The sequence below is a fragment of the Candoia aspera genome, chromosome 1 (assembly GCF_035149785.1).
Source record: "Candoia aspera isolate rCanAsp1 chromosome 1, rCanAsp1.hap2, whole genome shotgun sequence".
NCBI lineage: Eukaryota > Metazoa > Chordata > Lepidosauria > Squamata > Boidae > Candoia > Candoia aspera.
This window is the reverse complement of record NC_086153.1, coordinates 305,559,497-305,575,723: the sequence shown is the minus strand read 5'-3', so window position 1 is coordinate 305,575,723 and position 16,227 is coordinate 305,559,497. Positions and strand designations below refer to the sequence as shown.

Here is a 16,227-nt window from a genome sequence, read left to right as displayed (position 1 = left end):
GGAGGGATAATGATACAAGGAAGTTATATCTTAGCCAATACTTTGCTTGCTATCTATGTGCATTACTGTTTGCTGCTAACACCCTGGGATTTTCTGCAACACCCTGGGATTTTCTGCAACACCCTGGGATTCTTTGCAACACCCTGGGATTTTCTGCAACTGCCTCAGCCGATACTACAACACATAAACCATTGACAATCTGCTGGGATCAATTTTATTTGCAATTTGTGTACAAATTGCTCCCTCCATTACAGATTTGGATGCCACAATTTGACAGCATCAGAATGCATGCACTGGGGTACCATTTATTCACATTGTTCTGGATATGTTTAAGTTTTGTGCATCCTTACAGCTGGACTTACATGTGGATCTTGGAGTTAATTTTTGTTTCTCTGATGAAGAGTACAGTAGGCACCACTCTTAAGGAATCCCCCATTAAATAAACTAAGTTTTAATGTTATGGATTCTGGGAATCTTGGATATTTGTGATGACATTTCATTTGTATTAGGGATCCAACTATCTTTATGATGTTGATTAAATCCATTCCAGACTGATTAATGATTTGTATCACAGGATGTAAAAATACAAGCATGTGAGTGTCCCTAATTTTTCCCCATTTTGGTGATATGTGGAGGGGGGGGGGAGTATTACAGAATGAAGTGGGCATCTTAAGTGTTGCCCTTTTCTCCTAAGAAGAGCCTTCCTGGATCCAATCAAAAGCCCATCTAAGCTAGCATTCCCAGTCAGATGCATTTGGGGAGCTCAGAAGAATTGATGGGAGGACAATAGATCTCTTCTACTGTCACTCCCCTGTAGTATTTAAAGGAGGTTGTACGCAACACTAGTAGCCAGTGTTAACCCAATCCTCCATGAATACTTTTTCCCCTAAATTGATGGTCAGTGGCATATCTGATGGCAGTACATTCCATTATTAACCATGCATTGTGTAAAGAAGTTTTATCAATCTTGAATTTTTCCACCTTTATTTTCAAAGGATGATTCTGTTCTAGAGTTGAAAGGGACCTTTGAGATCATCTAATCCACCCACTTATTCAGTACTACATCTGAATAGATGTAGTACTGCAAGATGACCTGTGTTTGAAGACTTCTGTTGTTTATTCGTTTAGTCGCTTCCGACTCTTTGTGACTTCATGGACCAGCCCACGCCAGAGCTTCCTGTCGGTCATCAACACCCCCAGCTCCCCCAGGAACAAGTCCGTCACCTCTAGAATATCCTCCATCCATCTTGCCCTTGGTCGGCCCCTCTTCCTTTTGCCTTCCACTCTCCCTAGCATCAACATCTTCTCCAGGCTGTCCTGTCTTCTCATTATGTGGCCAAAGTATTTCAGTTTGGCCTTTAATATCATTCCCTCAAGTGAGCAGTCTGGCTTTATTTCCTGGAGTATGGGCTGGTTTGATCTTCTTGCAGTCCAAGGCACTCTCAGAATTTTCCTCCAACACCACAGTTCCAAAGCATCAATCTTCCTTCTCTCAGCCTTCCTTATGGTCCAGCTCTCGCAGCCATATGTTACTACAGGGAACACATTGCTTTAACTATGTGGACCTTTGTTGTCAGTGTGATGTCTCTGCTCTTAACTATTTTATCGAGATTTGTCATTGCTCTTCTCCCAAGGATTAAGTGTCTTCTGATTTTCTGACTGCAGTCAGCATCTGCAGTAATCTTTGCACCTAGAAATACAAAGTCTTTCACTGCTTCTACATTTTCTCCCTCTATTTGCCAGTTATCAATCAAGCTGGTTGCCATAATCTTGGTTTTTTTGAGGTTTAGCTGCAAGCCAGCTTTTGCACTTTCTTCTTTCACCTTCATCATAAGCTCCTCAGTTCCTCTTTGCTTTCAGCCATCAAAGTGGTATCATCTGCATATCTGAGATTGTTAATGTTTCTTCCAGCGATTTTAACTCCAGCCTTGGATTCCTCAAGCCCAGCATGTCGCATGATGTGTTCTGCGTACAAGTTGAATAGGTAGGGTGAGAGTATACAGCCCTGCCGTACTCCTTTCCCAATCTTAAACCAGTCCGTTGTTCCGTGGTCTGTTCTTATTGTTGCTACTTGGTCGTTATCCAGGTTCGTCAGGAGGCATACAAGATGACTTGGTATCCCCATACCACTAAGAACTTGCCACAATTTGTTATGGTCCACACAGTCAAAGGCTTTAGAATAGTCAATAAAACAGAAATAGATGTTTTTCTGAAACTCCCTGGCTTTTTCCATTATCCAGTGGATATTGGCAATTTGGTCCCTAGTTCCTCTGCCTGTTCTAAACCCAGCTTGTACATCTGGCAATTCTCGCTCCATGAATTGCTGAAGTCTACCTTGCAGGATCTTGAGCATTACCTTACTGGCATGTGAAATGAGTGCCACTGTTTGATAGTTTGAGCATTCTTTAGTGTTTCCCTTTTTTGGTATGGGGATATAAGTTGATTTTTTCCAATCTGATGGCCATTCTTGTGTTTTCCAAATTTGCTGGCATATAGCATGCATTACCTTGACAGCATCATCTTGCAAGATTTTGAACAGTTCAGCTGGGATGCTGTCATCTTCTGCTGCCTTGTTATTAGCAATGCTTCTTAAGGCCCATTCAACCTCACTCTTCAGGATGTCTGGCTCTAGCTCACTGACCACACCGTCAAAGCTATCCCCAATATTGTTATCCTTCCTATACAGGTCTTCCGTATATTCTTGCCACCTTTTCTTGATCTCTTCTTCTTCTGTTAGGTCCTTGCCATCTTTGTTTTTGATCATGCCGATTTTTGCCTGGAATTTACCTCCAATGTTTCTAATTTTCTGGAAGAGGTCTCTTGTCCTTCCTATTCTATTGTCTTCTTCCACTTCCATGCATTGCTTGTTTAAAAATAATTCCTTATCTCTTCTAGCTAACCCCTGGAATTTTGCATTTAATTGGGCATATCTCCCCCTATCACTGTTGTCTTTTGCTTTCCTTCTTTCTTGGGCTACTTCTAGTGTCTCAGCAGACAGCCATTTTGCCTTCTTGGTTTTCTCTTTCTTTGGGAAGTATTTTGTTACCGCCTCCTGAACAATGTTGCGAACTTCTGTCCATGGTTCTTCCGGGACCCTATCTATTAAGTCCGGTCCCTTAAATCTATTCTTCACCTCCACTGCATATTCCTTAGGAATATTAGTGAGCTCATATCTAGCTGATCTGTGGGTCTTCCCTAATCTCTTTAGTCTGATCCTAAATTGTGCAATAAGAAGTTCATGATCTGAACTACAGTCAGCTCCAGGTCTTGTTTTTACCGACTGTATAGATGTCCGCCACCTTTGGCTGCAAAGGATGTAGTCAATCTGATTTCGGTGTTGTCCATCTGGGGAAGTCCATGTATAAAGTCGACTCTTAGGTTGTTGGAAGAGAGTGTTTGTTATGCAGAGTGAGTTGTCTTGGCAAAATTCTATCAGCCTGTGTCCTGCTTCGTTTTGTTCTCCCAGGCCATGCTTACCTGTAATTCCAGGTGTCATTTGACCGCCAACCTTAGCATTCCAGTCTCCCGTGATGAAAATAACATCTCTTTTAGGCGTGTCATCCAGTAGGTGCTGCAGATCCTCATAGAACTGCTCTACTTCAGCTTCTTCAGCATCTGTGGTTGGGGCGTATATTTGGATCACTGTGATGTTAGATGGCTTGCCCTGAATTCGAATTGAGATCATTCTATCGTTTTTTGGATTGTATCCAAGCACTGCTTTAGCCACTTGACTATTAATTATGAAGGCTACTCCATTTCTTCTGTGGTCCTCTTGTCCACAGTAGTAGATCTGGTGGTCATTTGATATGAAGTGGCCCATTCCAGTCCATTTCAGTTCACTGATGCCCAAAATGTCTATCTTTAACCTTGACATCTCACCAATAACCACATCCAATTTGCCCTGGCTCATAGAACTTACATTCCAGGTTCCAGTGGTGTGTTGATCCTTAGAACATCGGATTCGCCGTTCACCACCAGCACCGTCGGCCGCTAGCCGTCCTTTCGGCTTTGAGCTAGCTGCGTCATCACGTCTGGGGCTAGTTGAACTCATCCTCTGTTCCTCCCCAGTAGCATTTTGACCATCTTCCGACCTGGGGGTCTCATCTTCCAATGGTATACCGTCATATCTCTGGTTGTACTGATCCATTTAGTTTTCAGGGCAAGAATGCTGGGGTGGGTTGCCATTACCTTCCCCAGGGATTGCATTTAGTCTGACCTCTCTGTCATGATCTTCCCGTCTTGGGTGGCCCTTCACGGTTTAGCTCATGGCATCACTGAGGTGCTCAAGCTCCAGCACCACGACAAGGTAACGATCCTTTGCCGAAGATGTGCACATATACAAGCCAAATAAATTACAGATGACAAAAAGAACTTCATACGAAGCTTAAGTATATCACACTCCTTTGCTCCCAACCACCTCTGGCCTCTCATTCCATTTCCTCCCCAGGACCCAGGAACTGGTCTTTTGGGATTCCAGGCAGCAGAAGCTATTTATGGAGTCCTGAAGCTGTGATTCTGTGACCTACAATCAGTGGGATCACCTGGGCTTTTCTAGACTCCTGGGGTTTGGAGGAGCATGGGAAATTAGAGGTGCACGGTTGCTTCTGATGGATCCAAAAGCCAGAAACAAAACAAGCCAGGGCTAGACCTGAGTTGTTGTCCTCCAAGAAGGGGATGAATAGTATGGCTGTGCATGGTAGTACTTCCCATTCATTCTTCAAAAGATGCTTCAAAATGTGCAGGAGCAAAACTGTAACACTGGGAATAGGCACACCTACTTTAAGGTTTGACAAATAGGTGCTACATTCATGCTGCTATGCGCTGGGGACTAAATCCAAACACTGCACAGTCCTAATGTTTTGTAACTAAGAACTCTGCAGAAACTGGACCTCTTCTTTCATTATATATTGTGATTGTATGGTTTTACGGTTGGGGCAACAGAGGCATTGGCAGAGATCAGAGCATCCAAAAATGGTTTGCAAGAAAACACAAAATGGGAGATGTTCAGAATTTCTTTCAATAGTATTTCTGAACAAAGTTTATCATTATCAGATGGCCACTGTATTTGTTCTTTTTTTTAACGTGTCTCCTGTGCTCTGCAATTTTTTTTGCTGTCTATGCTTCTTGCATTGGTAACATGTCATAGAAGTACTTATTAGTCAATGGTGTCCTCAAAGTATGGTTAAAAAAGTCAAGATGGCAGCTATTACAGTGTGATTGAAGCTTTGTCTTTTTTATGTGCATTGCACATGCGGCACACATAAAAATATTAGCAGAGCTTCAATAACACTGCTGTGGCCACCATCTCAATGTTTTTGATCACACCTTGTGAACATCAGTGTATCAGTTGATAGTTTTCCCTGACTTCTAGTTTCCTTATGGAGAGTCAGGAAGACCAGATGGCAAATTTTCTCACCTTGTTTACCTCATAATTACACTTGGTAGATAGGTTGCTATGCATTGCTGTCTCACAAACAAGCAAAGCACAATAAACTATACCTTACCCATGACAATTTTGCTATAGTTTTCTTGTCCTTTGAAAGTTTTTTTTTAATAATTCATTTTCTATTTAAAAAAATGGTTAAAATGAAATTCAGTGCCACACTACCATCCCAGGTGCCTGATTCTAATATCTTGTGGGTAGATCCATCTTTGAAACAGTGTAATCTGTGGCCAGAGAGCACATTGCTACATCTTTGTTTTCCTGTCCAGAGCATATAGGAAATTCTTTAGGATCCTTACCGGCAGAACCTTCAAATATTTACTCATCTGTGAACTGTTGTGCCTGAAGCTATCCTCCGCAGATAGCCAGTCTGATTTGGACAGTTTGTAAGGCAGAACATAGTGCATTGCTTTAAGGTAGGAGCAGGAATTCTTCAAGGTTAATATAATACATACAACATCACATGAGAGACTGGCATATGGCATTGTCACAGCTAAGGTAGTTTTACCCTAAGGATGATAATTAAAAAAAGCATACTATTAATTTACTTCCAACATAAAATAAATAATTATTACCCCATTATAAGGCCTTCTCTATGAAAGCCCAATTATTAAAATAATGCTTTAATGTTTGTGCTGTCTTTAATTAGAATAGTTCAAGAATTCTAATTTGAAAATTATGTCTTCAGTGCTGACATCCTTAATTAGACCAGTACATTATATCTGTTTCAAGTGAATGGTCCCAGTCAGCTAAAATGAGAGAGAAACAATAAAGCACAAATTATGCATAAAAGTATTATATTCTGTTGCCTTCAAGAATCTTGCAGTGCAGTCCTAAAAATACTTGGAATTCTGATTGGGCACAAGATAGTAGATGTCACAATTTAATATGCAGTAGTTGGACAGGGACAGTTGCTTTCCCATCTTCATACAGCTGAAGACTTCTAGTAAAGGAGAACTCATCACTTCATGTGACAGCCTGACTGACAGCTCATACATGCCTGAATGTCTTTCCCTGTGGTTTTCATCCACTGGTTCTGATCCTTCCCATTGGGGCAATGGAGAGCAAGACCATTCCCCCTTCTCTATGACAATCTTCAGATATTTGAAAACTACCATCATGTCTCCCTTCAGTTTTCTTTTCTATAGGCTAAACATATCCAGATCCTCATAGAGCTTAATTTCCACACTCTTTACTATCTTAGAAGCCCCGATCTGAATTTGTTGTTACTGTTATGTTTCAGGTATGATCCCCAGAACTGGACACAGTTATTTGAAGGTAGAGTTGAGCAATGATCTGGAGTCTGTGCTTCTGTTAATGCACTCCAAGATAGCACTTGCCTTTTTATCAGCTGTAGCCTATTGCTGCCTCATGTTTAACTTGTCCTCAGCAATGATACCTACAGTAGATCTCTTTCACATGTATTACTACCAAGTCAGGGCTTTCTCACTGTATACTTGTTTCTTGCATTTTTCCTACACAAATGCAGAACTTCACATTTCTCCCTATTAAATTCCATTTAATTCATTTCTGCCCATTGCTCAGCCTGTCTTTTGAAATCTCTTTCTTTTAAAGTATTAGCCACCCCTCCCAGCTGTTATTTGCAAAGTTTGTTAGTATCTCCTCAACACCATCATCTAAACCATTAATAAAAATGTTGAGTAGCATAGGATCCAGGACAGAGTCCTATGGTACTCCATTCAATATTTCCCTCTGAAGTAGAATAATGAATGAGCACTCTTTGAGTATGGTCATTCAGCCAACTGTGAGTCCATCTAACATTAGTGTCCTCTTGCCCATATTTTACCATTTTATGAAGGAGAATTTCATGAGGCACTGTTGAAGTCCTTCTTGAGATCCAGATCCAGATACATTACACTACAGCATGCCCCCGATTTACTGAGCTATAACTTTATCTAAGAAGCTATTAACTTTATCTAAGAAGAACTTAAGGTAAGTCTGACATGATTTATTTCTGACAAACCCATGCTAGCTCCTGTTAATTCTAGAATGCCTACCCAAATGTTTACACACATGCTGTTTGATAATCTGTTCAAAGACCTTACCCAATATAGATGTTAAGCTGGCAGACCTGTTGTTTCCTGGGTCCTCTTTTATCCCCTTTCTGATGATGGAATGACATTTGTTCTCCAGTCTTTTGGGACCTCACCAATTCCCCATGAGTTCTCAAAGATGACCAAGAGTGGTTCTGCAATCATCTCCCATGGTTTCTGGCTGGCTGGTATGAGCTGGCAGAGCTGGTATTGTCACACACGCTCCCAGGTTCGGCTTATGGTCACTCACTCACTCACAGCCTGTTGAGGCATGCAGATCTTGTCAGCCCCCCCTTGCTTTCTACCTGGGTTTTCCAGATAGGTGTGGCTTGAGCAGACAAGACACGCAGCCCTGGTCAGCAGCCAGGAAATAATTAGGGACACACACAAATCACTCCCAACCGAACACTGAGGCACAACAGCTTCTTTGTAATACACGGAGACCCAGTGAACTTTATTGGTTGCAATGTACATTTGCTCTTTCTCTCTCACACACACGCACACACACGCTCATCCACACTTACCCACGTCCTTCTCAACTAGGCTGCCAGGCACTAGCTAGAGACAGAAGCTGCTAAGTCTGGATCCAAAGATGACTCAAGGAGTGGGTGGGCTTTGGGACCCATTTTATTTTATTTATTTATTAAATTTCTTTGCTGCCCATCTCATGTACGGCGACTCTGGGCAGCTTACAAATAATAAAAATAGCAAATCACTAAAGCAGTACCATATAAATACCTAAAAATATAAATACATATACAAAATATACAATATAAAATATAAAATTCCAGATGGGAAGATCTTAATCTTGGTATCCTCATGGGGCCAGCCACCCCCATGAATAACTGTCCCCCCTCCCATCCCATGCCAGGTGGCATAACCAAGTTTTTACTCCCGAAAGGCCGGGAGTGTGGGGGACCTGTCCTACCCCCAGGAGTAGCTTGTTCCAAAGGGAGGGTGCTATGGCAGAGAAGGCCCTTTTCCTGGACCCTGCCAATCAGCAATCCCTCATGGACAGGGTCTATAACATGCCTGGGGGTGAGGCAGTCCCTCAGGTAACCTGGACCCCTGCCATGTAGGACTTTAAAGGTGATAACCAACAACTTGGACCCAGAAGCAAACTGGCACCCAATGCAGCTCACACAGCAATGGTGTTATATGTGCCCTTCTAGGGGCTCCTAAGACTGCTTGCGCTACCACATTTTGCACCAGCTGTAGCTTCAGGATACTCTTCAAGGGTAGCCCCATGTAGAGCGCATTGCAGTAGTCTATGCAGGAGATGACCAGGGCATGAGTGACCATTTGGAGGGACTCCTGATCCAGAAAAGGGCATAGCTGGTGAACAAAAGGAAGTTGTGCAAAGGCTCTCCTAGCCACGACTGCCACCTGCTCTTTGAGCAGGAGTAGTGAGTCCAGGAGAACCCCCAGGTTCTACATTGGGTCTGTCTGGGGCAGAGCAACCCCATCCAGAACCAAAGATGGTAAATTCCAGGATACAGAGGAGCCCCAACCCACAGCCACTCCGTGTTGCCAGGGTTCAGCTGAAGCCTGTTGTTCCCTATCCAAACCCTTACAGCCTCCAGGCACCACGAAAGGGAGGCAACAGCATCACTTATGTCACCTGGGGTGGAGATGTATAACAGGGTATCATCAGCATATTGATGATACCTCACCCCGTGGTGGCGGATGATCTCATCCAGTGGTTTCATATAGATGTTAAAAAGGAGCAGAGAGAGCACTGAACCCTGCGGCACCCCACACAGGAGGGGTCAAGGGTCGGATCTCTCATCTCCTATCACCACCAATTGGGATTGGCCCTGGAGGAAGGAGGTGAACCAGAGCAGAACCACGCCACCCACCCCCAACTCCCTGAGCTGTCCCAAAAGGATACCATGGTCGATGGTATCGAAAGCTGCTGAGAGGTCAAGAAGAGCCAGGATGGATGCACTGCCACCATCCCGCTCCCACCAGAGATCATCCATAAGTGCAACCAAGGCTGTTTCGGTCCCATATCTGGGCCCGAAACCCGACTGAAAGGGGTCCAGGTAATCCATTTCATCCAGGACCCTCTGGAGCTGCAGCACCACCACTTTCTCAACCACCTTCCCTAAAAAGGGGAGGTGGGTGACTGGACAAATGTTGTCCAGAATGGTAGGGTCCAGTGATGGTTTCTTGAGGAGGGGACGCACCAGCGCTTCTTTGAAGGCCACTGGCCTTATCCCCAAAAGTCCTTGCTTATTTGATTTACAAGACTGGCAGCTACTCTTGCCTGTTGATGGGATTGGTGGTGGTGGTGGGGTTCCATGTGCTCAGGCCCAACTTCCTTTGTCTGGTTCAGGTGACATTTTTCCTTTGTTTCCTTAACAACTTGCTTCCTTCTTATCTACCTCCCTGAAGGGATCTTATAGACAAGATTCCTGGCTTTTTGTCCTCTCTGCTGATGTTCCTACTTCATCTTTAGGTTATGGTAGCTTCAGCCTAGTCCCACAGTGTACTTCAATGCCATCTATTGGGACCCAGGCAACATGCTTTCTCTGCCACAGTGCTTGCCCCCTGAGATTTATGTGGCTCTCACACTGACAGCATTTGAAAGGCCTTGAAAACAGGCCTTGGGTTAGGGTGGATAGAGTCCCCTTATTGGATGAGTTTTTATACATGTTCTGTATTGAGTGATCAGATGCCATCTTGGTTATTTATGTCATCGTGTTTTGTTTTGTTTTTGACATTGTGACCCACCCAGAGTCATTTTGGAGTCAGGTGGCATCTAAATCTAATGAAATCAATCTTTCAATCAATAAATCTCTGCTAGTTCCTTCAGTATTCAAGGTTCTTATTCATCTGGTTCTTGAAGCTTGTATTCTTTTAAACTAATGACAAGTGTTCCTCATTTAACAACCACTCATTCAGCAACCATTCAAACTTACAACATTGCTAAACAAGTGGTACCTATGACTGGTCCTCAAAGTTCCACCCACTGCAGTGCCCCTGTGGTCACATGATCGAGTTTTGGGTGCTCAGCAACTGGCCTGCACTTCTGACTGTCACAGCATCCCATGGTCATGTGATTGCGATTTGAGACCTTCCCTGCCAGCTTCCCACAAGCAAAGTCAATGGGGAAGCTGGCAGGATGTCAGAAGTCATGGTCACGTGAGGTCTTTGCTTAACGACCAATGTGGTCCTTGCTTAATGATGGCAACCAGGACTGCCAGACCTGCCATTGCTAAGTGGCGTAGTCACATAGCTTTTGGTCTTACAACCACGTTATTTAACAATGGAGTTTCTGGTTCCAAAAAATGTTGTTAAATGAGGACTACCTGTAACTTCTCTCTTATTCTCTTTCTTCCTAAGCTGTAGTTCCTTCAATGACCAGCCAAGTCTCTGTTTCCCTTCTGAGAGAAGACAGATGCAAAATAGGAATTAAGAAGTTCTGTTTTCATCATCACCTATTACTGATTCATCACTTTCCCTTTGCAATAGACCTATACTTTTAATACTTTTATTTTTCCTTTTATTTTTAATGTATTCTATTAAATTGTAGACAATCTTTTCGTTATTTTTGGAATCTCTCACTAATCTCAGCTCACGCTGAACTTTCTGACAATATTCCTACAATTTCAGGAGTCTATCTGGTCTACTTTGGTTCAATTCCCTTCCTTCCATTTTCCCATACATGACCCTTTTGTTTTCTTCTTAATTTTAGAGAACTGTGTATGTATCCATGCTGGCTTCTTTAGATTCCTCCCTTTTTTTTTTCTTCTTGTGATAGTTTGCAATTGCACCTTCAAGTTTATAGAATTCCCCATTCTTACCAGATCTTTTTTTTCCTAAGGATGTGAAGCCATTGAATCCATCCACCTTCCCTCAGAGTTCCACTCTTCTGAAATCCAGTATGAAGGTCTACCTCTTCTTAGTTCCTCCTCCTCTGGATATCACAAATGCAAGGACAACATGGTTGGCTTCTCTAAGGTTCCAATCACCTTCCCTTCTTAAATCAATTGCTCCCTGTTGGTGTCAGAAGAAGCAGGCAAGGAACCACACTGAGCCGATATCTTCAACTCTAGTTCTCTATTGCTCTTGCCATACAGACAGAACCTTGCCAGACTGAAGGTGCTCCAACTAACCTAAGTGGAAATATTCCGCGATGGCTCTAGGGCGGAACTACTTTGAACCTCTTAGCTTTCCCATGAATAGACTCTGGACTACGAAATCTCTTATCTCCCTGGAATACGCCTCCTCTCCCCTGGGAATGAGGGTCAGCTTCAAAATCAACCACAGTTGGTAGGTTCAGGATAGCAGATCCTTAGGTTCTTTTTGCTACCTTTTGACAAATGGAATTGTAATCAAGAGTAGACAAGAATTTGAACCTCTGACTCTTGGCAGAGTTAGATTCCCAAAATCTCTCTTTTACATGCCTCTTTGAAAGACTGGCCAGCCAACACAGAAAGAACTAACCTGTATTTTCTGCTACCCAAGTAGTCTCACAGTGGTATCATTTTGATTTCTCTCTTTTTCTCATCAAGTACTTTCAACAGTATTTCCATGCTCTGATTCCTAAATTTCTATGCAAGTATATTTTTTTTCTTTACAAACCATGCAGCACCCTGCCATTTCTATTGGTCTGTTCTTTTTTAATAAATTGTAGCTATTTTATAGCTATGTGTCAATCATCCCAACAAATGTCAGTGATGCTTACCACAACATATTTGATTTCCATGTTAGGATCTCTCTTTTTCTCTGTTTATTTCCTATAGTCTGTGCATTGGTGTACAGATATCTCAGGTTTTGATTATCACCTAGTGGTGTCTCTGTTGTAGCATCCTACAAAATTCTGAGTGCCCATCCTGGTTTCCTGCTTCTCCCTGTGTGTTCTGTTCTTGGCTCTAGCCTTGGCTGCATATTTGGTTCTGAGCTTTTGCTCCAATTAGAAAGACAGAAATGTCTTTCCGTCTATATTTTCTACACCATGTATGATTTTATACTGTGATTTATCCCTGCTTTACTCTAAATTAGAAAGCCTCCAATACTGTAATCTTTTGTCATAGAAAATTGCTCTACCCTGAAATAATTTTGATATTTTATGCAGCTTTTCCAGTCCTACAATATCCTTTTTGAGATGCAATGCTAAAAATGTATACAGTATCTCAAGAGCCATCACACTCTAGATTTGTATATTACTGTACTGGCAGTTTTATTTAAATTTTCTTTTCCAATAATTCCAAGTGTGGAATTCGGCTTTTCTGTTGCCATTGCAGAGGAGCTTGACATTTTCACTGAACTATTAACCAAGGATCTAATATCCATTTCCTGATTTTATTATCAGCTCTGGATTACTGTATTTGTAAAATCAGAGGTTTTTGCACCAACATGCATCACTTTACATTTGCCTACATTGAACTGCCATCCAGTTCAGAGAAATCCTCATTGAACTTTTTGCAATTCATCTTTTATTTTATTGCCCTGAACAGTTTGATACCATTGGAAAACTTGGCCATCTTCCTCCTAAGTCCTAAGTCTAAGTCATGTATTAACAAGGTAGTAAGCAACCCCAGTCCCTCGTATATCTCTCCAGTGTAGAAACTGTCAATTTGTTCAGGAACCTTTGGGGAGAGATTTTTGTCAAAAACTGTTGGAAAGTTCAAGTGTTAATGTCTGTTGGACTACCCCCACCATCAGGCTTGTTGACTCTCTCAAGAAAGTCTAGAAAACAAGTGAGACAAGGTTTAGCTTTACGGAAGCTATGCTGCTTCTTTTTCAGCAGCCTAATTCTTTTATCCAGTTTATCATTTACTCTTTAATAATATTTCCACTATGTTCCATGGACTTCTAGTATCTCTGTACCCCACCCCACCCCACCCCACCCATGTCATTACTTTGGCCATTTGAAAGTCATCAGGAACATCAGTATCATATATAAATACTTGGATTTGAGATGTTACAACTTAATCCATAACTGTACTGGGAAATGGAAAATAAGACAAATGACTATAATTAGCACAGAGGGACCTAACTACCATTTTCCCTTCACCAGATGCAGGCATGACACTGGTACTCTTTTGGACACTTATTCAAAAGAGAAATGGAATTTCTCTGAACCAAGGATACTTTTGTCCTTTGATTATATATAGAAGTACTGTGGATGATGCAAGTAAAGATGCATGACTAGTGTCAGATCAGGATACTCTTCCAGTAAAGAACCAGGTGAACATCTGGGGTTATGCTGGTTCTGGAGCTACCTATGATGACAAGTATTGCCACTTACCAGGAGTGCTTTCTATCAGCTTTGGCTGTTTCATGAGCCATAATCCCTATGTAAAAAAAGCTGATTTTGTCACAGTCATTCATGTTCATATGAGATTGTCAGGCCCCTGATATCAGCTGCATACAGTAGATTATCCTACGATTAAATCTATTGAACAGATGGGTACAAAAAAATAGCTCTTACAGAGTTGGCTCTATCCCTGTGGAACTCTCTCTTGCAGAATGTATATTTTGCCTCTTCCTTGTATTCAAATCTCATCAATTTTTTTAAAATAATGGGTATTGGTCTACAATCTTAACTGTTGCTGTTTTTATTCATGTTCTGATGATGGATATTTTTATACTATCAAAAATGTGTCAGGAGATACATAAAAGTAAATTGAATGAAGTGGAAATGAATTACTTAAGTGGTATGTGCATGTCAGAACAAGAAGAGACAGGGTCAAGGATCAGTGGGTTATGAATACATATGGGTTAAATATAGATTGAATACAAGACTGAGTGGTCGGTATGCTGGCTGTGGACATGACTGTACATGTATTTTTGTGTGTACACTGTGCCACATTGTTGGCTGAGAACTCTTCAGATTTTTTTTCCTAAGATGGTTAAGCAAGTTGTACATCTATGAAATAAAACAAATGAAGAAATTGAATAATTACTTTCTTACTTTATTTCAGAACGCTGACTTAGGTTTTGAGAGTCCTTTATCTGCACAATATATTACTGAGGAACAAATGCTGTTTTTTCACCAAGGGGCAAAAGGTACTAAACCAACGTTCTCTTCCTTACAAAATGGAAAACGCATAGAATATCGGTAAATAACATTAGTAAACATTTTAAGAACCATCTGTTAAAATAAATTATTCATGTATTATGTTTTATTTTTTTAATTATTCAGGTATTATTAATTTTAAAAGATTGTCTGTTTCCTAGGAAAAATAAGTAGCACTCATTCTCAAAATACAGATTTAAGGGAGAGAACCTGTAATATGCCTGTCAAGTGTTAACAGACCTGGAACAAATAATTTCAAAATGAAATCACATTTGTTCATCTGAAATGAAACTATTCCAGTAATGTAGAACTGAGAATATACAAAGACCCTTTAGAATTCTTATTTCTCTTCCATTATAGCATAGAGGCCTGCTTTGTACACTATGCTAAACTATAATGTGGTTTATCTGGTTTTGGTTCAGCATGTTATATGAAGCCAGCTACTGTGGTTTGAAAACCATAGTCGGGGGGTTAGCACAACAGTGGCAACTTTTTAATAGGCTACTGAAGGCCCCAAATGCACAAGGCTGAAAAATTTTCAGCTATTCTTGAGGCGGGGAGGGTAGTTTTTTAAAAGGCCTCTCTGTACTAATCCTTATTTTAAAAGAAAGACTATGAAATGTTGTGCCACTGAAAATGTTGACGTGTCATATTTCAGAGGCATGATCTTGTGGGGCTTCTGAGACTGAAAAAGTGGAACAAAGGGCTTGTGTGTAATGCAAAAGTCATAAATTTCTCACCCCTGGCTTAATGTTAGGTGTGAACCTAGCAGTCTGTGGCTTTTTAAAAAAAACATTAATAAAATCTGATTCAGAACCCATTTTGCAGATTTTATGTTAATATTTTATATTGCCACTACTGTTGTTTTTTGCCAAACTTGCAGGTATTGAAATACCTGGAAAATAGTTGTATAAACCACAGTGAGGCTCAATTAGAAACAGCTTTTATCTTCGGGTTGCCCTTTGGCTGCCTCATCCCTGGAAGATTCAACCAAATCTTAGACACAGAAACTGATTGGGGGTAGGGCTTAATAAAGATATCAACATATATCTCTTGGTTTTTAGCCTTGCTGGATTTGTGGTTTTAGATTTTTATTCGAGTGAGCTTTTTTCCACTTCTCTTGTTAATAGTTTGAGGCACCAACAGTATTTGTATTTTTTAATTTCTCTGACAAATTTTTCTGGCGTGGGAGGTTGAGAAAAAGAATAAAACTAAACTCTGGATAGATAAGTTGTTGGAAAACTTCAAAACCATTGAGGACTGGATATCTGCTATCAGCTAAAGGAAGTATTCTAGTAAGAGAAGATGAATTATCACTATTGCCATTAAGTAACAATATAAGCCATTGGCATTGATTGAAGGCAGAGAGAAGGATAATAATTTCTGTACATTCTTGAAAACAGAAGCCAAAACTAGTCAGAAAAATGATTATTTACTTAAGACCTTTATGTCTGAGTCCTCTTTAGTGGCTTTTGTGGTAAGTTAAAGTCTGTTGACTTGCAGATACAATGTCCATAATCTTCCAGAAATGATCAAATATTGTTGGGAAGTTTGATAAATTTCAACAATCCTTGAATGGTTCTCCTGTTAGTATGAATAATGAGGAGACCCAAATATCAGATAAGAAGGTCTATACAGAGCACATGATTGAAGAAACCGTAATTCAGTCACAAATCAATGTAAAGAAAGACACGCATACG

The 16,227-nt window shown here is 41.1% G+C and overlaps 1 protein-coding gene across 1 annotated transcript in view; it reads left to right on the top strand.

Moving 5' to 3' along the window:
* Window positions 1-16,227, top strand: part of CATSPERB (cation channel sperm associated auxiliary subunit beta) — a 98,445-nt gene that overhangs the window by 56,651 nt on the left and 25,567 nt on the right. The window contains exon 16 of the mRNA XM_063293702.1: window positions 14,433-14,569. Coding sequence (XP_063149772.1) covers window positions 14,433-14,569 — 137 coding nt within the window. The remainder of the gene's footprint in view (window positions 1-14,432; window positions 14,570-16,227) is intronic.